Source organism: Carassius gibelio, chromosome B8, assembly GCF_023724105.1.
Source record: "Carassius gibelio isolate Cgi1373 ecotype wild population from Czech Republic chromosome B8, carGib1.2-hapl.c, whole genome shotgun sequence".
NCBI classification, from domain to species: domain Eukaryota; kingdom Metazoa; phylum Chordata; class Actinopteri; order Cypriniformes; family Cyprinidae; genus Carassius; species Carassius gibelio.
This window is the reverse complement of record NC_068403.1, coordinates 14,460,878-14,483,184: the sequence shown is the minus strand read 5'-3', so window position 1 is coordinate 14,483,184 and position 22,307 is coordinate 14,460,878. Positions and strand designations below refer to the sequence as shown.

At 37.3% G+C, this 22,307-nt stretch overlaps 1 protein-coding gene across 2 annotated transcripts in view; it reads left to right on the top strand.

The window, feature by feature from the left end:
- Nucleotides 1-2,131: 2,131 nt before the first annotated feature.
- Nucleotides 2,132-22,307, top strand: part of LOC127963814 (semaphorin-3B) — a 33,490-nt gene continuing 13,314 nt past the window's right edge. The window contains exons 1-4 of one of the 2 annotated variants that reach the window (XM_052563882.1): nt 2,132-2,665; nt 19,028-19,304; nt 19,395-19,552; nt 20,624-20,686. In XM_052563882.1, coding sequence (XP_052419842.1) covers nt 19,187-19,304; nt 19,395-19,552; nt 20,624-20,686 — 339 coding nt within the window. In that variant the 5' untranslated portion in view covers nt 2,132-2,665; nt 19,028-19,186. The remainder of the gene's footprint in view (nt 2,666-19,027; nt 19,305-19,394; nt 19,553-20,623; nt 20,687-22,307) is intronic. The other variant, XM_052563883.1, reaches the window with a different exon arrangement.

The following is a 22,307-nucleotide window of genomic DNA, read 5'->3' as shown; positions in this document are numbered from 1 at the left end:
ATTTAATGCAAGGTTGGACCACTCAGTTATGAGCCAGGTTAAATGAACACACATTATTTTGTGATTGTGTAATTGTGTGTGTGTTTAGTTCATTTAGGGTGGTCCTCTCACAGCACCAGTCCTATTTCTTGATTTGTTTCTCCACCTGGACTATTCAGGCCTACAGTACACACGCACACACAAATGAATGTAGCCTGGAGGGACCATGTCTGTGTGTATGTATGTGTTCTCCATCATCTTTCAGCTGAGAGGAAGAGAAGCCGAAAAGTGGGAGAGTAGCAGGTGAAAATGTGTGTGTACAGTATGTGCTTGTTTTCATTTACACTCAGGTTTTGAAAGGGGGTTTTCAAAGTGATGCCATAGAAGAACTATTTTGAGTTCTTAAAAGAAACTTTAAGTGAAAAGAATATTTAGCTTTTAGTGTGAAGATCATTTTAATAATCTTAATAACCCTTTTTCACTATAAATAACCTTTTGTGTAATGGAAAAGTTCTATGGATTTTAAATGTTCTTCATAGAACCAACAACATCAGTATCAAACCTTTTTGAAGAGTGTGTGTAAGGGCATAGTAACCACTGTCACCCCATTTCTACACAAAATCAGCCTAAACCCTATTTACTATCTTCATTTATTTTCTCTTTTTAATTTTATAATTCCTTACAATTATATAGCGCTTTTCTAGACACTCAAAGCGCTTACATAGTCAGGGGATATCTCCTAACTTTTTGCTATGTGGACTAATCGATAATATTTGGCAGTAGCCAAATTGTTTCAGTAAACTCGCATTTAGTCCTGATAAAGTAAAGTCCTCTCTGCTCTTTTTTGTTTTATTGAATTTTCAGTTTCATTCTGAAATATATCAAGTAAAATCGGTTGTGACTGAGTATTTCACTTTGGGTTGAATCATTTCTGTTACTTTATTCATTATTTTTCTTGCTTAAGATATCCAGTTACATTTTAAATCATTCTCACACCTGTTCGTGTGTGCTGTTGTCTGTTTCTCTGTGTGTGTGAAGCAAATGGAAAACAAAGGTTTACATTATATGCTGCTGACGACACCAGGTCTCCGTGACTGCTTATGGTAAGTATCATGTAACATGGACCAGATCTCTCTCTCTTTCTGTTTCACTTCCTCTATCTCCCTCTCACAATGAAACTTGTTACACAATCTCTGATTATTGTTGTTTCAGGTACCAAACGCCTAGAAACATATGGTCTAGTGTGTTTGCGAAACAGAAGGAGGGAAAGAGAATAAAATGTAAGTGTGTTTTAGAGCTTGATGGAATCATATTTGCTGACTGTTGCCCTCTAGAGTGTCTCATCGGTGCCATAATGACGCCGCTCAGTCCAAAGTGTGTAGTGCAGCACACACTGAGCTTCTAGTGATTGTTAGATTTTAAGATACATTTCATGGATACACTGTTTTAAATGTAGAGGCGAAGGGATAGTTCACCTAAAAATGAAAAACCCTATTTTCGGAACATAAAATGAGGGACTGAAAAAATGTACTAGTTGTTCTTTTTCTTGCAGTTGAAATGAATGGGAACTGGATTTTCAAGCATCACTAAAGTGATTCATATGATGTGTGCACTATACTTCATCATCTGAGGTAGTACTATAGCTTTTTTTTTTTTTTTTACAAACCACAATTAGAATTTTTATTTACTGACTTTTTTCTTCCAGTGAGCTGTTGACCACTGTGACCAGATCACTGAAGTTGAGAACCGTATCAGTCCATCTGTGTGGGCGAATAATTTCGGTTGAGAATTGGATAATCTGACTCATTCATGAATCAGACATTGCTAATTTCTTATGAACTCTGATAGAAGATGCTCCGTGAATAGTAACTTTTCAGGCAGCTCCTCAATCAAACCTTTCAGAAGACTTGAAATGCTAGAAACTTTTTACATTTTTTCTTTGTTCCACAGAAGAAAGAAAGTCGTACGGGTTTGGAACGACTAAGGAAGACTTAATCTTTTGGTGAGCTATCTCTTTAATAATTTACCTCATTACACTCCTAAGGTGAGCTAAAGTTGCACTGGAGTCCGTAGGAACTCATCCAAAACTAATTAAAACATTCCACTATAACAAAACACTTATCTGATAGTACATATCCCAGTATTCACGAGAGAGAGAGAGACTTTTACCTCTGACCAGTCTCCACCCATAATAGCCTGCCATCCAGGAGGGAGTGGCTGACCGAGGGAGGGGAAAGAGAGAGAGAGGGAGAGGGGGAAAGCTGGAGAGCTCTGCGGTAGCAGTCAGCGCAAGAACCAAAGCAGAGAAAGACTGGGAAAAAGAAGGTAGATAGAGAAAGAAAGAAACAGTGGAATTAGGAGCAAAGAAATAAATTAAAGAAGAAAAAGAGAGAGAAGTCCTGTCCTTTCAGACCTGGACAGAAGAGACTGAGAGAGAGGGAAAAAAGACAGACACATTAATTAGAAGTAGTCTTGGACTTCACATTGGAGACACATGTCCATGCGAGGAGTGTTGCTGCTGCTGTGATCTGTCATTCCTCCTCCCCAGAGTGTGTGTGTGTGTGTGTGTGAGCCTGTCGTTCCTCTGGAGTCTACGGGACCATGGCACCTGTCAGGAACGGATGAACTTCAGGCTTAAAGGACTCGCGGGGGGAAAAGAAAGAGAAAAAAGCTGAAAGAGTAAAAGGTAAGTTAGTTTCTCTTCTAACAATTTTATAGCAATGCTGTGTTTGTATATAGGAGTGTGTGTGAATGCCTTATTTTCCCTTTTTAATTTGGAATTAGTGTGGATTCATTTGTACTAATCAGCATTTAAATATTTTGATATTTACGAGAATGCTTTAAATAAAAGCCAAACAAATAGTTGAAAAAGTGAGAGAGTGTACATGAGGTAGGGAGCCCTCCAATGCGACAAGCTGTTCATCCTCTTTGTGCATGGTGTGTATTTAACATATCCTGCAGTATGTGAATGAATGAAACACTGTGTTTCTAGAGCAAATACTATAGATGAGTATGAGATCTTGTGGATAAATCAAGGGTTGGTATCTTGGTACAGTTATGAACAGACATTTAGATTGCTTGTATCTTTGTATATGTGTGGACTGGCCTATCTGGACTGGGTTTTCTTAATATAGGATGATATTAAAAGATTAAATGGTCTGTGAATAAGGGAAGGAGAGAGTGACAGATAAAGAATGGAAGAGTGATAGGGAAAGACGTGTTCATTCTGTAAGTGTGTGTCTGCTGAAATATTTACCCTGGTGCAACTCTGACTGTTCCTGTGTTGCTCATGGGATGATGTTCCTTGGTTCACACAAAGAGCAAAAGACTGTTATCATCACTCCACCATCAACATTTTATGATTTTTATATTCTCTACCCCAAAACCATCACAGATTAATGAAAAGATGACAAGATGAGAGTGTATAGACACACAAACTAAAAATGTAGTTCTTTCTGAGTGGAAATGTATGATAGACTTCTATTAATTGTTCTTTAAACCTATTTCCATAGACTTTTTAAAAACAATTAAGCAGATTTATAAAAAAACGTACCCCCCCCCCCCCCCCAAACACACACACACACCCCTATATATCAGTATCTCTCTGTTTATTTATTTATGCCTTAGGGTTATAGATTAACTGTACAATACAAATACATTTATTTGTCACACGGTTAGTTTTCAAACCAAGAACATCCGAAAAGTCCCAAAAGAGTGAGTTTGTCAGAATTTGCCCCCAAACTATAGTGAAGAATGCATACAAACATAATCCATACCATGCACTACCCAAAACAGTAATTAGACAAACACTCACATACCTACCCTCAGTCACACACAGACCCTCCACACATGTGTTCACACAGAAACACTGTGTGTTTTTGGTCAGCTGTGTTTTTGATGAGGAGAAGAATGTTGTGTTGTTTTAGTGGCGACTCTGGGCGGGCATTGTGTGTGTGTGTGTGTGTGTGCTTGATGAAATTACACACAACCAAAAGATCCCAGAATCTCCTTTAATGTGCATCTGACTTTCTTATTTCTTTCTGGCTCCTTGATTCCTGCTCTCAGGATTAGGGGGTGGGTAGAGAGTAAGTAAGAGAGACTGAGAGTGAGATGGCTTTTAGCCCGGTGCCTCAGCCGGTGTGGAACGTTAATTGAGCTGCTCCCATAGGGGGGTATCAGACCCCAGATTAATTTGGCTCCCCCTCCTCATGCACACACACACACTCATGCTTTCACACTCACACAATCTCACACTCTCTTTCAGGGCCCTTTATATCCATCTATTAGACCACAGTTGTCAGATGTCCTGTCACTGCTGGAGTTTCTATTCCGATAGGAGATTGCGGGTGGGTGTGGCGGGTGTCTCTTTGGTGGGGTTATTGATTGTTTTGTGGAGTGTCGTACTACTTAACTGTGGTGGGACCTGTAGGCCGGGACTCATTAGGTTGAATACATTCTGGGTTCCCAAGTAAAGGAAAGCCATGGAAAACATATCAGGAATCTTCTAGTTGTGTTCCCCAGGCCTGAAAAAGTCATCTACATTTAATACATCATAAAAAATTCTGAAAACATTTATTTTATATTTAACTTTAAAATATTACCTCAGGTAGATATTTCTTTTGTTTAGAATTAAACTTGATAACAAGCCATTGTGATGCCCAGTTTGTAGGCAAATCACTTTAATTGAATCAGTTTACTAAATTATTCATTAATTAATCATTCTGAAGCAAAATGACTTTGATGTAATCACAGACACCTGAGAAGGATGTGGAAAAGTGGGTCAAAAAGTGTGGGAGCCCTAAAATATCATTAGAGTGTCAAACTTCAGGATATTTCTGGTAGATGAAGCAACCTCACAAAATAATTTCGAACTTCCTTTAAATAGTGTTGTTACATAATCTTTTCTCCATTGTTGCACTATCATGAAAGTTACAGGCAGATGAAGACATTTTAAATACTCTGAGTTTCTTTTTTTGTGGTTGAGGAGACTGGGTTTGTGCCTGGAGCATTGTCTCTAGAACAGCAATGTGACTCGGTGACTCTTAATATATCATTTTGAGGTGTTCAAATGAAGATGTGAAAGTTGATTAGATCCTCACATCCTTCCTCACGTGTTCAGATACTGTACAAGGATGCTATTGAAAGGAGTCTTGCGGCCTAAATCCAGATGTAAAGTGGCAGATGGTCATTGTGTAGTGGAAGGATAGAAGAGCGATTTGACTGCTCGTGTTTCTGAGATGTTCAGGATTATGTGAACTCTCTCCTCTTGAGTGTTTGCTAGAAACATCATGCAGATAACTGCAGCCACTCTCCAGAAGTATGTTCCAAAAATATAAATCTAACATGGTCCCCCCTGTCTCTTTCTGGGCTTGATGAGCATAGATTTAAGACATGTCTTTCTGAAATCTATCAGAAAGTTATAACTCAACAACAAAGTTGACTGTTCTGAAATTAATTGATTGAAAATAATTAGGAAATAATTATGAATTATATTATTTCAAGAAACTGTTGGCAGGTTGACCAATAGATCTATGAATATCCATTTTGAATACAGTGCTGTACTATAGTGTTGTAATTGCTAAATAAATTTTTTACATTTAAAATAGTTGTTTTTTTATTTATTTATTTTAGACAAAACAGTGTAGAATATAAAATTGTCCATTTATTACTTACTGGCAATTAACAGTTTATGTTCCACAGTTGTAATATTTATATATGCAAATTAGGCTACTGATATAACTGTAGTGATCATCTCTTTTGCAAAAGACTGTACAATTTAATAATGTAATATTATAAAAAAATAATAAAAATACTAATTTCTTGATGTGTAATTATTTTAAAAGAGAAAAATACTGAGTGCACTTTAAATGTGTATTGTTTACCGTAGTCTATTCACACATACTGAATAATTATAATAATAATTATAATTATAATTACATACATAACATAATAATACATAATTGTGTTCCTGTAGCTCAATTGGTAAGAGATTGGGGGTTCGATTCCCCGGGAACACATGATGGGTAAAAATGTATAACCTTAATACACTGTAAGTCGCTTTGGATAAAAGCATCTGCTAAATGCATAAATTTAAATTTAATTTAATACTGTAACACCACTGCAGTTACACATCATAAGCGGTTATGTAAACTTGTACAGTCTTTTCAAGTCTGAATTAATCTTTCATTGTAGCTTGAGCAAGAACAAAGAACTGGTTTGGTATACAGCTTGCAGAAGTTAACAATAAAATATCATTATTATACTATATTTATATATAGAATACTATATAATACTTGTTATGTTGAGTGTGTGTGACTTTCTTGAGAATGTCTGTCTGGAGTTTTTAGAGGATATGAAGATGGTGAAAGAAGAACAGGATCGAGTCAAAAGTGCAAAAATGTTGAACAGGTCAGTTTACTGAAGGTGGGACAACATACTTACTCTGGAGGGAGAGGGGAAGATGAACAGATAAGGACAGAAGGATAAATCAGAAAGCAATAGAGAGCAGTGAAAAAGGTGTTGATTTTTTGTTATAATAATGTAGCAAATGATGTGTGTATGTTTGTGCACACTTGTACAGGTGTGTGTGTGTGTGTGTGTGAGAGAGAGAGGGGGAGAGAGAGGTGTAAGTTGTTTTTATGACGCAAGTATGTGTGCATGTGCTGATTAAGGTCATTGTGATGGTCTTTTGTGCTGCTGTTGCCACATTTCACTTCTCACATACACAAACATTCCCTATACACACAATATACACATTTTCACCAGACTGCTTTTCAAATAATTTGGGTCAGGAAGATGTTTTTGAAGTCTCCTATGCTCACAAAGGCTGCAATTATTTGATCCAAAATACAGTAAAAAAAAAAAATAAATAAATAAAATATTGTGAACTATTAATACAATTTAAAATACGTTTCCTTTTTTAATATGTTGTATTTAAAATGTAATTTATTATTGTGATGGCAAAGCTGAATATTCAGCAGCCATTACTCCTGTCTTTAGAAATCAGTGTTGATAATATAAACCTTAAGTATAATCAGACACAGACCTGTTGATATCAGTAGATTTAAAGAAGATTTATGAGCCTTTCAAACAATGAAGATCACTTCAAATGTCCCTTTTATAACATGTTTCACTATATTTTGTCTTTTATATTTCATCAAATATTTAATCCGCAAAAGTACAGTCAAACTTGTGCACACACAAATTTAGATAGACTATATAGATAACACACTGAGCTTGATAAACGCTTCTCAGATAAATGTGTTTTTGATAAAGTATTTTTTCCATCACTATATGTTTATTTTTAAGTAAGGGCTATAGAGGTATGATGTCATTAGACAGTGCCCGCAGATGTGTGTGTGTGTGTGTGTGTGTGTGTTCATATGGGTCTGAAAGATGACAAAACATTGCTGCTTGATTAAAAAGAGGGAGGCATTCCTGAACACATGCTTTTAAACCAGGGAGTGTGTTTGTTTGTGTTGGGCATGTGAGTGTGTATGTCTGTTGTTACTGTACGTGGCCATGATTAAAGAGTGAACAGATAAATCATGACGACCTGCAAGTTGTAGATTGTGCTGGAGAGATACACAAATGAGTTATGTCTGGTATTTTATAAAAATGAATGAATGAATGAATTATTTAATTAATTAATGAAAATAGTTTTTCCACAAATTCAAAATAATAAATAATGGAAGCTTTACGGAATGGGAATTGTTGAGAGGCATCGAAACTAAATGGGAAACTTTCCTCAGTATAATTTTCTACTAACTTCCCAAACTGTTTGTCATTCACTTTCAGCCACACTAGAGCTCTAGGAACTGATTGTAATAGGGGAAGGAATACAGCGTGACACCTTTGTAAAAAGGTCCGAATGACTGTGTGACACTGATAGATTTCCCCTTTAATAGAACCAGACTGAGTGTAACTGGACAGACAGACAGGTTCAAATCCATCGGCTAAAGATCTCACTATATATATAGAAAGAGAGAGAGCGACAGTCAGAGAGAAAAAGAAAGAACGATACATTAAAAAGGCATTAAGGATTATGGGTAATGGAGCAGGCCCGTCAGTGTGGATTAGCTAATGCTCATCAGAGAGTAGAAGTGTGTGTGTGTGTGTGTGTGTGTGTGTGTGTAGAAATGTGTGCACGAAAGGGGGAGAATGTGTCCCTATATACACCCCTCAGTAGTATGCTGCTCATGTCTGTGTGTGTGTGGTTAGGTTGCATCCTAGCTCATTACCCCGTAGTGGTCGACTAAAGTGTGTGTTCAGCAGCAGCTTTTAAATAATGAAAGAAGATAGAAGATATCGGACGTGCACGGATAGCAGTTTGTGTGTGTGTGTGTGTGTGTGTGTGTGTGTGTGTTTGAAAAATAGAGTCTCAGGATGAGGAGAGATGGGGGTGGGTTGCAGATTTGGATTTGATGCCCACAAACCCCTAACAAGCTACCTGCTTGAGTGTGTGAGAGTGTGTGTGTGCATGTGTATGTGAGTAAGAGAGAAAATAATCCTCTCTTAGCAAACTTATTTGATTTCATAAGTGGAACAACACTCTTCTGCATTGGACATATTTACATACTGCAGAACCGCCACAGGAGAAACTACTGATCAAGTGAAATATAATGACTGTGTGTGTGTGTGTGTGTGTGTGTGTGTGTGTGTGTGTGTGGTGTTGAAGGTCCATTCCCTTTGAGATTCTACCCACTAGCACTCTCAGCCATAGTAAATCAATACCTGTCAATCACATGCACACTCACATTCACACTCACACACACACACACCTGGCTGCTGTACACACCCTCAATGGTTATTTGCCCTAGGGCACCTCGCAGCAGATAGTGGGGCAGTTTTGTCTGTGTATGTGTGTGGAGATGAGAAATGTGGAATTCTTTGGTTTCTTTATTCCTGTGTGGTTTATTAGTAGTTAGATTGATTCTCTAATTAGTCAAATAGTGATTAGCACTAGCAATTCTCACACGTTTCCATTAACAAGGACACCTTGTGGATTGGATGTCAGCTGGTATTGACCTTTCTTGAACATGCAGCGAATTGTATGTATGTGTGTGTGTGTGTGTGTGTGTGTGTGTGTGTGTGTGTGTGGGAGACGAGACGAGAGCTCAGTGGAGACAATGACCAGAATTCCTGCTTGCATTCCTTTGGAAACTACACTCACACAATGTATTTTAGACTTGAACAGCGTGAAATATCTTTATTTGTTTTGCTTTTATTTATTTTGTCTTATTTTATTTTGTAATATATATATATATATATAGAGAGAGAGAGAGAATGAGAAAGAGATTTATTGAATTATTAGTAATAGTCGATAATGTAAATAAGTGTTAATAAAGGATAAAGAGTTTCTGTCGTTTTAATCACATTGTATATTAAATACATTTATTTTTAACTAACCTAATAGTTAATAGTTCATCATTTACGCAACTTCCTGTCATTCCAAACCCCATATGAAAGAGGAATTTGAACTAGTCATGGTCACCATTCACTTTCATTCTCTGGAAAAGAGTGACTTGGTCTATGCAAGAAAGAAATTCATGCACGTTTGGAATAAAAAGTAAATGGTGACAATACAGTCAGGGTCCATAAATATTTCTTACTGGCCTTGTACTTAGTGATGTATTCCAAAGTTTTTATGACAATGGAAAATGGAATAGCTTTTTTTGCTTGTATATTTTATCTCTGTCTTCCAGCATCATAAATGAGATGAGCAGTCTCTGTGAAACTGCACCTGTTACAAAAATTTAAAACCATTTTAGTGGTTTTACATCTGGAGTATTTCACATGTGTCACCACCTGGAATTCTGGAGGAAATACATCCAAGATAAAACCCTCATTGTACATTTTCCACTGGGCTATACATTTTTCAATTTCAAGTCAATTTCAAAATAAATCTTTAATTTCAAGTCTCTTTATTCCATATGGCAATGTACATCCAAATGATTGTTGGAAAAGAAAAAATGTAGGGCCGGGACTTGGTTTTTTGATGGTTGTTGATAGGATGGAGGCATATCTGAATGAAAATGTGCAGTAAAGTACGAGATTTAAGTGAACTTAAAGTGGTCCTGCATACATCATTTCACCGGAACTAGTTATGATTTTGATTAAAATGACAAAATCACATGGATGAATTGGTCACAATAAGATTATTAAGATGCACTTAGAAAATAGATTCTTCAAAATAGAAAATAATCCCTTGTATTACTTCAGTTAGTGTCACACTGTCATACTTATAATTCCATTTCAATAACATATTAGTTTATATATTACTATAGAATAACACTTTATTTATTCACCACAGCCATTTGTTTCTTTCTTTATAGGCCATTTGTTCTGTGTGAAATCGCGTTTGTTCAGTTCTCCTGCAGCTGCACTCATTACTGAATTAAATGAAACATTCACCAAACTCAACACAAAGTCTTAAGTGTGCACACACACACACACACGAGGCTGGAGCCTGTGCTGTCTGTGTAGATCTGCTTATCCACGTTTATAGTAGTTACTTGACATTTGTCTTGCCATATGTCTTTAAAGCCTGCTGTTCAGTGTTCATAGTGTTTCTGTTTGCATACGAGCTTCTTTTTGTGTGTGTTATTCAATTGTGTGTGGGTGTACAAGATAAAGATGGAGTATATGAAAGCATATTCCCTCTGGTTTGTTATAGAGGGTTCTTTATGAAGTTACTCTGTGGATTTTGCATCTGTAAATCTAATAAAGAGCATCTTTGTATAGCATTTTTTATAGTTTGCAGGCCATTAAATAATTTGTTCCACTACATATAACCAATTCAGGTTTCCCAGGCGTCATTTAGAGGTGATTTTAGAAGTTTTATCTTTCTCTCAGTCTGTCTGTCTGACTATTTTTGGCTCCAGATGAGGAGAAAATTGTCTTTTTGTTCGATCAAAAATGAATTGCAGAGGAGTAGATGCTTTTTAATGCTGTGTGTGAGAGATTTTTCCCTTGACCTGTTAAATACATCTTGCTCTGTTTCTTTCTAAGGGTGATTTCCCAGATGGGTGGTTCTTTGGAAACCATAAATGGCCCACCTGCATGGTCCAATCACAGTTTTAACTGACACCTGAGAAACAAGGTGTGTGTGTAAAACCCATCTATCATCTTTTACTGCGGCCCCTGCCTTTCAATTACACTCTAATAGAGGGGATTTCTGCCTCTTTTGAGACAGCTCATCCAGAGGAAGTGTGTATATGTGTGTGTGTGCAACAGAAAGAAGGACAGATAGAGTGAGAGTCAAACTTTAAAATGTAGCAAAACTGCAGTAAAACTGACAAGGGATTAAATGTAAAGTGATAAAGGTATTATACAGTGGAGAAAAGCTACAGTGCATATGTGTGTGTGTGTGTGTGTGTGTGTGTGTGTGTGTTGGTCCCATTGGGTTAGTCTGGAACTGACACCCAGAGACTCGTGGGTCGAAGGCTCAAAACTCCAGCAGTGATCCGCCACTCTTATCCCATCACATTCCCAGCAGAATCAGTCAAGCTGCTGATAATCTCTCACCATCCCTCATGAATAATGTTACCGCTGTCTGTGTGTGTATGTGTGTGATCATTAGTATCATACCAGAGGCCTTGACAGCTTCCTGACGGTATGCTGTGACACACTCGCACACACTGTCTCTTCATCCAGTCTCCAGAATCTCTTCTGACAGCTCTTACTGGGAACAGATCTTCAGCCGCGGCAGGGATTCAGGGGCTGTGTGTGAAGGAAGGGAGAGGAGCGGGAAGGAGAGCAGAAGACTTGTCAAAGTGTTTTCCAAATCCACTTCCACTTCCATCCAAATAAGTGTGACCTCCACTTCTCCTAGACAAAACAGAGAGGGAAGAAAAAAAGCACGGTGAACAAAAAGAAAAGGTCGAAGTCATGTTAATCAGTGCCATTTTACTTGTAAAGCACCTGTCAGTCATCTATAATCTTACCTGGGGGTGGGGCTAGGGATTGACCCCATCAGTGTGTGTGGGGGGGGTTATGTAGAATTTCCCACAGGGTACACTTTACTGCTGTTTTAGGTCATGGAAAATATCCAGACGGAAGTGCTACATTGGTCTCATGAGAAAACGCTGTGTGTGTGGTGCAAAAGAGCTGGAACAGATATGTGTAAAACTTATGATGATGGATTGAGTTTTTAAATGATTTGTGTTCTAGAAATAAGTGTGTGTGTATGTATTTAGCTACTTTGATTAGGGGTCTTGAACCTTTTCAAGCCAGAACCCCTTAGTGGACAGAGAAATGGAGCAGAGACCATTACATATTTTATAAAACACTTTGTTATAGGGACTAATTGTCACTATTTGCTTATAAGCTTATAAGCATATGCCCATTTTAAACATGTTGGCTGTTTATGAGTACGTACAAAGCACATATTCTGCATGATCATATTCTACATACCTAATCTTTTTTAAATGTTAACTTTTTTTTTTACATTTTCTATTTTTAACACATATTTTCTTTTTCTTTTTTTCGCAAAACAAATTATATATATTTGGATAGTTAACAGTTCAGCTTAATTTAAAATACTTGCAATATAACTTCAGATTCTGCTAAAGACAAAAAAAATAGATACATTTTACCAGAAATAAATGGACATCCGTGAGTGTCATTTTTTGGATTTATTTTTTATTCTTAAATTGCATAATAGTTCTATGTGCTAGGATCTAGAGTTACTTATGGTATTTAATTTGATTTAAATAAACATGTTTGTGATAAGTTGTAGATCGCTAAGTAACTGTCTGTCTGTCTGTGTGTGTGTGTGTTTGTGTGTGTGTGTGTTTGTGTGTGTGTGTAAGATTGTGTGTGTGAATTGTGTTACCTTGTTGCCCACTTCAAAGCCACGGAGGATTATGGGTGAAAGGATTTAACTTTATGATGGTTTGACCCTGGGAGAGATAAAGGGGGAGAGAAAAAGTAAGAGATTGAAATAGTGAGACTATGTATAATATTCAGTTTGAGAAGCATGTGGAATGTGTGCAGACCCAAATCACAGGTTCGGAGGGGAAGTTTTATAAATGTCAGAGGAGAGTGTGTGAAGAAAAACAGAACCATGTGAAACAAAACTCTTAAACCAAGGCTGTGATTAGGAGCGTGTAATTTTCACCTTCTGATTGCTGGTGAGCCTTTAGCCTAAATTAGCACATTTAACTGTCAGCTAGGTGAGTTATGACATCCTCAGTCACTAAACTTTAAGACAATTACTGGCTAGTCAGATTTGAGTATTATAGTCAGAACTGAGTAGGTGACACTGCGATGTCACTGTGGTAATAATCACCATGTTAGTTGTGGAATTAGTTTTATGTCATGTTGCTGTGTGGACCACAGTCATGGTGATTAGCTACGGGTCTTACAACTCGAGGAACACTGACCCAGAATCCAACACTGGCACAAGGACATCAGTCCATCTCAGGCCCACACACACATACACAGCGCACAACCTCGCACGCTTACTGTCCACATCATTCTGATGCTCTTTTCAAGTTTATGGGTCTTTCTTCGAGTTTTGGTAAATTTTTTGTCATATACATTTACGTTTAGACATTTAGAAGACACTTTTATCTAAAGCAACTCACAAATGAGGACAAAAGAGGCAATCAAAAACAACAAGAGAGCAATAATAAAATCTCTGGTAGCTTAATGCAGTACACGTATAGCAAGGTGTTTTTTATATATAATAAATAAAAAGAAAACAAGTAGATAGAATTGAAACAGAAATAGAGAAATATAATACAGAAAGATAGTGTTGGTCTTTAAAAGAAAGAAAGAAAGAAAACAAGATGCAGAAGTTGGAAATGTTCAGTGGATAAATTAAATCAAGTAGTGAAAATGTGAAAAGTGTGTTTTAAGAGATTTTATTTTATAGTCCACAGAGGGAAAAGTGCCTGTACGCTGCAGCTGAAATTGCCTCACTTTCTGCATTACATAAGAGAAAAGAGCTCACAGAAAGAACCTAACAAGCAGTGAATCTCAAGTGAATGTGTAAGTGTGTGTTATTGACGTCAGCTGCTCATGCTGACGTAATGCTCATTTGTTGTAGTCGTGGGATGTTGCAGTAAGGGACAAGAGTTTACAACTTTCTGAACGTCTGTGTCCTCTATTCAACATTTATTAGAGTAACACCCCTCATTTATTGCCAAACATATTGAAATGACATCTTGTGTTGTTTTACAGGGTACTTTCTGATTAAACCGCAGTAAAATCTCCCCACTCTATTGGCTCTTTTACACTGCTGATCCTACGAACTCTACACCAGAAACAACACATTAACAGTACACACACATCTGTAGTCTTTGAGTACGGTATCGGAGTACCTCTTGAACTCAAGGGGTGTAAAGTGTTTAATAGACTTTAAAGATTATATAGTCACACACACATCAAATACCCAGCGTTACCATGGTAATCAGAAAACCAGACTGGGGTTAAGGAGCACTATTATCTGGGACACAGAGAGAGAAAAAGAGAGAATACCTCTTTTTGTCCTTTAAGTCCTCAACCCTTCAGAAGTGTTTGCACCGAGCCCCGCAACCATGGATCCTTGCCAAACACAAAAAGTGTGTGTGTGTGTGTGTGTTGGTATTATGGTATTGTACAAAACATTACAATTATCCTTTGAAGAGTGAGGCTCTATATATTGTTTAAAATAGTAATCCTAAATTTATATATATATATATATATATATATATATATATATATATATATATATATATATATATATATATATATATATATATATATATATATATATATATATATTTTTTCTCTTGAAAAAAATAAAAAAGGTAGTGCATGGTTGCCAGGGTGTTGCTATGTAGTTACTAAAGCGTGGGTTTGTAGTGTATTGTTTGCTACGCTGATGCAAGGGCATTTATAAGTGGTTGTGGGTGGTTTCATACAATTGCAAGAAAGTTTCCTTTAGATGGTTTTCTATGTAGTTTCTTGAGTGTTCTAGGAGGCTGCCAGGGTGTTGCTATGCAGTTACAGTACTAAAGTGTGTTTGGAGTGTGATGCAGTTGCAGAGGTTCTCTTTAATAAGGCATTAAAGTGATTCTGGGTAGATGCTAAGGTGTTCTGCATGGGTGCACAAGCTTTTCTAGGTGGTTTCTACAGCAAAGTTGGGTGTCGAAGTAATACTTATGGTTACTATTTTAACTAACCAATTCTAAGTGTGAACAATACTAATATCGATGGTAGTCAGACTTACACATTCAGCATGAGGAAGTGCTCGGAATCAGACAACATCTCACCATCTAAACCCCTTTCTCTCCTAAACTCTCTTTCTGTATCCAGCTTTCCTCTTTTTGCGTCTAATTTAAAGTTCATTCTATCTATCTTTCTGACAGAATTCCTGTGTGAGAGAGCTTTGTACTAGTGTGTATTATTCTAAATAGACTGAGGGCTTGTGGCTGACCTGGGAGACCACTGCAGTCACACACACACACACACATGCTGAAACTTGCCGTTTCTCTTCTGACAGGTCTAAGAGCTGCCAAATTAATTCTCTGGACTCCATTTGAAGGGATTTGTGTCTGTCTTTGTTATGTGTACACAAAGTTTTATTTCAAAGAGTGTAGTAGTTGATCTAAAGCAAGAGAGTTTGGGGCAGATTTATGTTCACATATGTGCCTAAGAGAGAGAGAGAGAGAGAGAGAGAGAGAGACAGGGAGACTACAGAGAGGAGAGGAACTCGTGTTAGTGTGCCAACGTGCCCTTGTTGGACCTACAAAGCCGAAACACAGAAGAAAAGTCAGCAAGGTTGGGTGTTTCTTTTCAGTACAAGGACTGAAAATGCTTAACAAAGAATGACAATTCTAGTACGTCTCTCCTAAAAAAGTTAGGTTACCTGGATTTTATTAAGGAATAATTCACCTGAAAACAAAAAGTCTATTATCGATTACTCATGTTGTCATTACAAAATACATGGGTTGCTTTCCCCAAAAAATCTGAAATTTTGAGTAATTTCTTAGACGCATTTTTCCAAACAATTAATCTCCGATACTGGAGCTTTTAAGCTAAGGACTAAGAATTTAAAGCACCATGTAAGAATCATTTCCTGTTGACTGTAAAGCTGCTCAGTATGATTATAAAATCAGTATTGTACAAAGTGCTATATAAAAAGGTGACGGTAATGAAATCAGTTCATCCAACTTGTGGACTGTATTCCAAATCACCATACAATAATTTAATGTGAGAGCAGGCCAAAATTCACTTAACGTCATTCACTGATATTTGAATAATTCAGCTGTTAAGACAGTAAATGAATCAGACATCTCGACTTTTCTCATGAACTCTCATGAGGTCGTACAGGTTTTGAACAGCACGAGGGTGAGATATTGTTGGCAGAATTGATCTTTTTTGTGTGAAGTACCCCTTTATTTCCCCCTGCATGTGAGCGAAGGCCTGTCCTCATGCGTTTCAATCTTTCTTTTCTCTTTCGCTCCCTTACTGGAGGTCCTGACAGTTGGTCTCAGTCCAGAGGAGCCGCTCAGCAGAACAATCGACTCCTTTCTCCCCTTCTCTTTCACTCGTTCTCTCTCTTCAGGATCTCGCTCGCACCCAGAGGCTTATAACACAGTTACCTCCTTCTCTTTCTCTCTCTCTCTCTCTCGTTTGGTTTGGTTTGTTTTGTCTGGTGTTGTCATTGTGGCATTGAGGTCTTGAGGTTAATTATTGTTTGTTTATTTGGGACTCAGCAGCATTTAGTCTGGTTTTTAGGCCTGTGGAGGAGTCTTCCTCTGTGTGTGTGTGTGTGTGTGTGTGTGTGTGTGTGTGAACGTGTCCTGCTCCAGCCTTGGCTGTAATGATGATGTACGATTTGCTGCGTTGGCACAGCCTCTTTGCTTAAAGAGATGTGAAGGGCGCTGGGATGCACTTTTCTGCTGTACTCTTGTATAAATCTCCCAGGATGGGGGGTGTGAACCTCGCTGGATGTACTTGAATACGTGTGTGTGTGTGTGTGTCTCTCTCTCACACACACGGTCCTGCAGTAGCTCATATTAACAGTGTTTATAGTAAATTAGCACAGCTAATCAGTGTGACAGCGCTAAAGACAGAGGGACTGTGTGTGTGTGTGTGTGTGTGTGTGCATGTTTTATTATGAGACTTCTGCTGTCTGCCAGTGTGAATAGTTCCATTATTCACAGAAACAGAAAAAGAGGAAAAAAGAGCAAAGGACTTTTATATGTGGTTTAGGATGCTGCTATGTTTGTTACTCTGTCTAAAATAAATACAAAAATCAAGACGCTGGGGGGATAGTCGAGTTTTTCAGGATTGTGTACATTTTAGCAGTGCTGTAAAACTGTGTGTGTGTGTGGGGGGGGTGAAATCTATATTCAGTGGAGTCAGTAGGTCTCCTCTCTTCTTGGTTATGCTCACTAACACTTATTAAAATTCAACACTGCAGCAAATGGATATGTAAAGTATTGGTGTGTCTTGCTAAAGGGCTTTTGAGATGTAACAAATGGTAAAAAAAAAAAAAAAATGAAATGTTTTATCTTCCTTCTAAAACACTTATCATTCTCTTTCTTTTTATTTCTAACGCAAACATTGTTTTGTCATAATGGGACTTTCCTTTAACTTATTTAGTTTTTACACCAAGCTAATGATATGTTCTGTTGTCTAACTCTAAACTTAAGCCTAGCACAAACCTTTCTGCATGTTTCCAATTCATGGACTTGATCTTTAGGAAGTTTTTAGGCAATTTGTATTGTGAGGACTGTTGGCTTGTCCCCACAATGTAGGACAAAACCAAAAAATCACATTTAGTTAAATATCTAATAGATTTCTGTTGTACATTTTTTTTTTCAGTGTTCTGGAGACTTACGTACTTAGTATGGCTAATTAAACTCACATTCTTGTAGATTGTAGATTGACAAAACAAAATATTGATATTACACAAATTAAACTATTCCAAATGCACCAAATGTATCAAAATGCATTATGATATTGGTTTGTAATCCTGTGTGTTGTTACTTGGGATGTATTAAAAGGTCTTTTATATGAAAACTTTTTTATGATCCCTCTTGTTTTTAAAATGTTTAACATTTTACAGATTCTGCATGAATTTGCAGGACAGTATTTACACAAATACAGCAACACCTGTCTTTTACTAGCACCTAAACATCAGAAAGAGATGAAGAAAGAAACAGGAAGTTGCTCTGTTTCATTTTGGCTGAACGAGAGGTTGAATAGAAAAAGGACAGTATTAAATAAACATATTCCTCTTAAAGTGTCTGCCATACTGAACTCATAGAAACACACACACACACACACTTCTTACACTAAAAATATGAGATAAAGTGATAAATTAAAACCAAGAAGTGTGTAAATACATAAAATTGTTCAGTTATCTGACTGTTTTGACTAAGAGGTTGCTGTTTTAGCTTGAGAATCTCGGGAGTTTATCTCAATGGAAGTCTGAATGATATGTTTTAAAATGATACAGTACTGAGTCAGACAGCTCCTCTCCTGTTCTCTCCTCTAATTTATCATTTCTTTACCCTTCACATGCTGAATATGACCTAGTGCAGTAAGCAAGGACACACACACACACACACACACACACACACACACATACACACACACGGCAGCAATTAGATGTTGTTGTTCTGAAATGAGAGCTGGATGTTCTGACCAAGTGGATCTTGGCTTTCACTTTGGGCATTCAGTGAACCTGGACCAAAACCATAAAAAGACCAAATGAAAGGCTCAACAAGACTGAATGCTTTGACATCCAGTTCTGTGTGAGTGAGCATATGTGTGTGTGTGTGTGTGTGTGTGTGTGTGTAATATGAGACCAGATTTCTCCCTTCTCATCTTAGACAGGACAGTAGCTTTAGACCATCTGCTACTGAAATAAAGCGTGCGAGTGTGTGTGTGTATGTGTGTGTGTGTGCAGCATATCTAAAATATCATGGCTCTTATCAGACTGGTGTGTTGAAGGAGTAGGTGAGCAGTGGGTCAGTTTGGACTGAATTGTGGCAGTGGAAAGGGGCTGAAATGTCTAACACTTTTTTGTTGTTGTTCTGCTGTCCAGTTTTCAGTGTGGAGAGGAAACTCCACATTCACAGCATCACTGTAACAACAAGCAGAACGACGAGCCGTCACTGCACCAGCTGCCACCAAAACCAGCATCTCATTCAACCATCTGTGTGGCAGCTGCCTGCGGATAAGAAGTTCTGGTCCTCCTCTGAAGATGATGACGATGATGATGATGATGTGCTGCTCGCTGGTCCTGTTTGGGCTGATTGGCATCAGTGCTTCATCCAGCGGAAGTTCATCTTCCTCCCCCCGGATGAAGCTGTCTTATAAAGGTGATGAAGCCGGCTTGTATCACATGTCCATCTGTATACATGTGTTTAGGTTTCTGTTTTTATCTCTTTGTGTTTTCATGTCTCTTCCAGATCTCCAGCAGTTTAATGGCATTAAACGGTTTGACTTGGAGCGTTCGTGTTGTTTCGGAGCTCTCCTATTGGACGAGGAGAGGGGGCGGCTGTTTGTTGGAGCTCGCAATTTCCTGTTATCTCTCAGTCTCGACAACATCAGCAAACAGGAACAGAAGGTACAGCACACTCCTTACTCTTTACTTCATCCATAATGGAAGTTCAGTACTGTATGTTTCTCTTCAGCTAATTCGATTTTAAACAATGGTGTAACCCTGTCAATCATAACTCGCTCATATACCTGAGGACAAATTCACGAAAATCTTCAGAAAATACACAACTTTGTAAGAATTTTCTTCAAGTGTTCACAAATATTTTAAGAATAAAATGACTGATTGTATAGTAGGTAGGTGCTTCACATTACAAACACCCAGCAGTATAATTATGTATATAATAACATAATAATCATCATATATATAATTATATTTAAATTATATATTTTATATACCAAAATAAAATATTGTAGTAATAATATCTGTTGTTGTAATGCTTAATATTTGGAACAATACGGTAAATTCATTAAAAAAAATAACTTTTGTTATTTATTAAAAATTTTAGAGGTAATTTACTGTGATTTGTTATTTATTTATGTATTTTTTTTTGGGGGGGGGGTTCTGAAATACAAAATATTTTCACATTGGAATAAGAAGAAAATACTAGAGATGTTATTCTTATAAATGTTTGCTTATATATCTCTGTCAAACATTTACTTTAGGGAAGCAGTCCAGTGTTTATAGCTGATATTTAAGAAATTAAGTGATTACATGACTTTTTATAGCCCATTTACACTTTTATTTTGTGCCGCCCACACATTATGAGATTGTCTGTGCGTTTGTGCTAGAGATCCAGTGAGGAAGCTTTAGTATTTATTTTGTGAAAGTGAATCAGCCTTCTAAGTCATGCCAGATGATTTATGGTGGTCCAAGCCAACATGCCGATGACAGAATGATAGGTTTTTATTACTTTAGGAAGGAAAAAGAAAGAATGATGAGTGAGAGTTGTCGGTCACTGTGTACTGCTCAAGACTCACACAAGCACACACAGGTGTGGTTTAGTGAGGATGTGTCCGGATCTGTGTTCAGAGAGAATGTCCCTCAAGCTACCGAACACGTCTAACCCTGCAAAGGTCCTAACCTTAAGCCAAAGCTCTTCCTCACTTCTGGACTCTCTCTGTCTCTTGTATCTCTCAGATCTACTGGCCAGCACCTGTTGATTGGAGAGAAGAGTGCAACTGGGCCGGGAAAGACATCAACGTGAGTGTCTGCCATAATCAGATCTTGAGGTCACCAACACACCCGGTTTACACATCTATCAGTACCATCTCTCCTATGAGCTGTTTACACACAAACACACACACACACACTCAGGCAATTAGCACTGCCATCACAAACATCTCTTCCAAACGGCTCCAACATTAACAGACATATATCAGTGTAGAGACAAAGATTTAAATCAGGGGCCTGTTCATGAACATAATTAACAAAACATAACGAGGGGTTTATAAAAGTTTCATAATATTGGCGAACATTTGCTTATATATTATAATCTGTGAACATTAAAATAAAGTGTTGCTGATTAAAAACTGATGTTTTTATATTGAGGGACCATAGGTTGATTAAGACTCTATAAAGGTTAAAAGTGATTTAGAGTAGAATAAATAATTAAGAATTAAACAAAGAATTAGAATTAAGAATATAATATTTTTATCAAGCAAAGATGCTTTAAATTGATCAAGAGTGACAGTTAAAATAAATGTCTGACAAAATATATCATGGTTTTTAGAAAAATATTAAGCAGCTGTCAAATTGATCAAATGAATGCAGACTTGGTAAGTATAAGAGTCTTTTAAAAAAACAAAAAACAACAGTATTATCATGGTAATCTGTCCAAAAACATGCAAACACCATGGTACTTTTTGTAAGTGGAGTTTATTGTTTTATAGTGTGCCTTTAATATGTGTGCATTGTAACATGTTGAACATGTTTGTGAGAAGGTCGTAGTTCATGTTTTTAGTATTTTATCTTGTGTATTAAGCGGATATGTGTGGGAGGTTTTTGAACACTGTGTCTGTCTAAATGTTCTTTTTATTGTAAAGGGTGTGCAAGGTTGTGTAGTTTCAAAATACATGTGAGTTGGAGTTCATTCTGTGGTGGGTAACTGACTGACATCAGCTGACAGTGAGAACTGACACACACACACACACACACACACACACACACACAGACTTTGTTCAGTGCGCTGACCTGTGAGTTGACCCTCATTACATGTAGGTGTGTACAGGACGGCAGGGACAGAACCAGACCTCCATGAATAAAGACTTAAGATTTTCCCTGGGATTCTCCCCCTGACCTTTCACTTTCTCATGGTATCTCTCTTTTGTTCAGTCTCTCCGTCTGAACTCCTAATTCTCACTCATTATTGCTTTCAATTGACTCACTTCTCTGCATCTCGCTCTCTGTCTTTCAGCGTCTTTATGTCCTGCTTCTTTCTCACTCCTAGCCTTTCAGTCACTGTCATACAACCACAGTAAATAGTGTCAATGTCTGTTAAGCTTCAAAATGAGGGAAAACAGAACAAGAAACATCATAAATGTATCAAAAAGTGGTCCAGATGACTTGTGTGCTATATTACAAGTCTTCTGAAGCCATACAACATCTTCATATGATAAACAGATTGTACAGTAGTACAGTAGTCAACAGTTGAAGTGAATCAATAAAGTTCATCAAAGTTGTCCTAAGACAAGATTGCATTTAGGTTTTAGGTTTTAGATTTTAGGACAACTTTCATCTACTTAAAATGTTGACTAGTATAGTTTAAGTCAGCTCTACAGTAAGATCAGTCTGAATCATGAATGAATCACTTTGTTCAGATTTG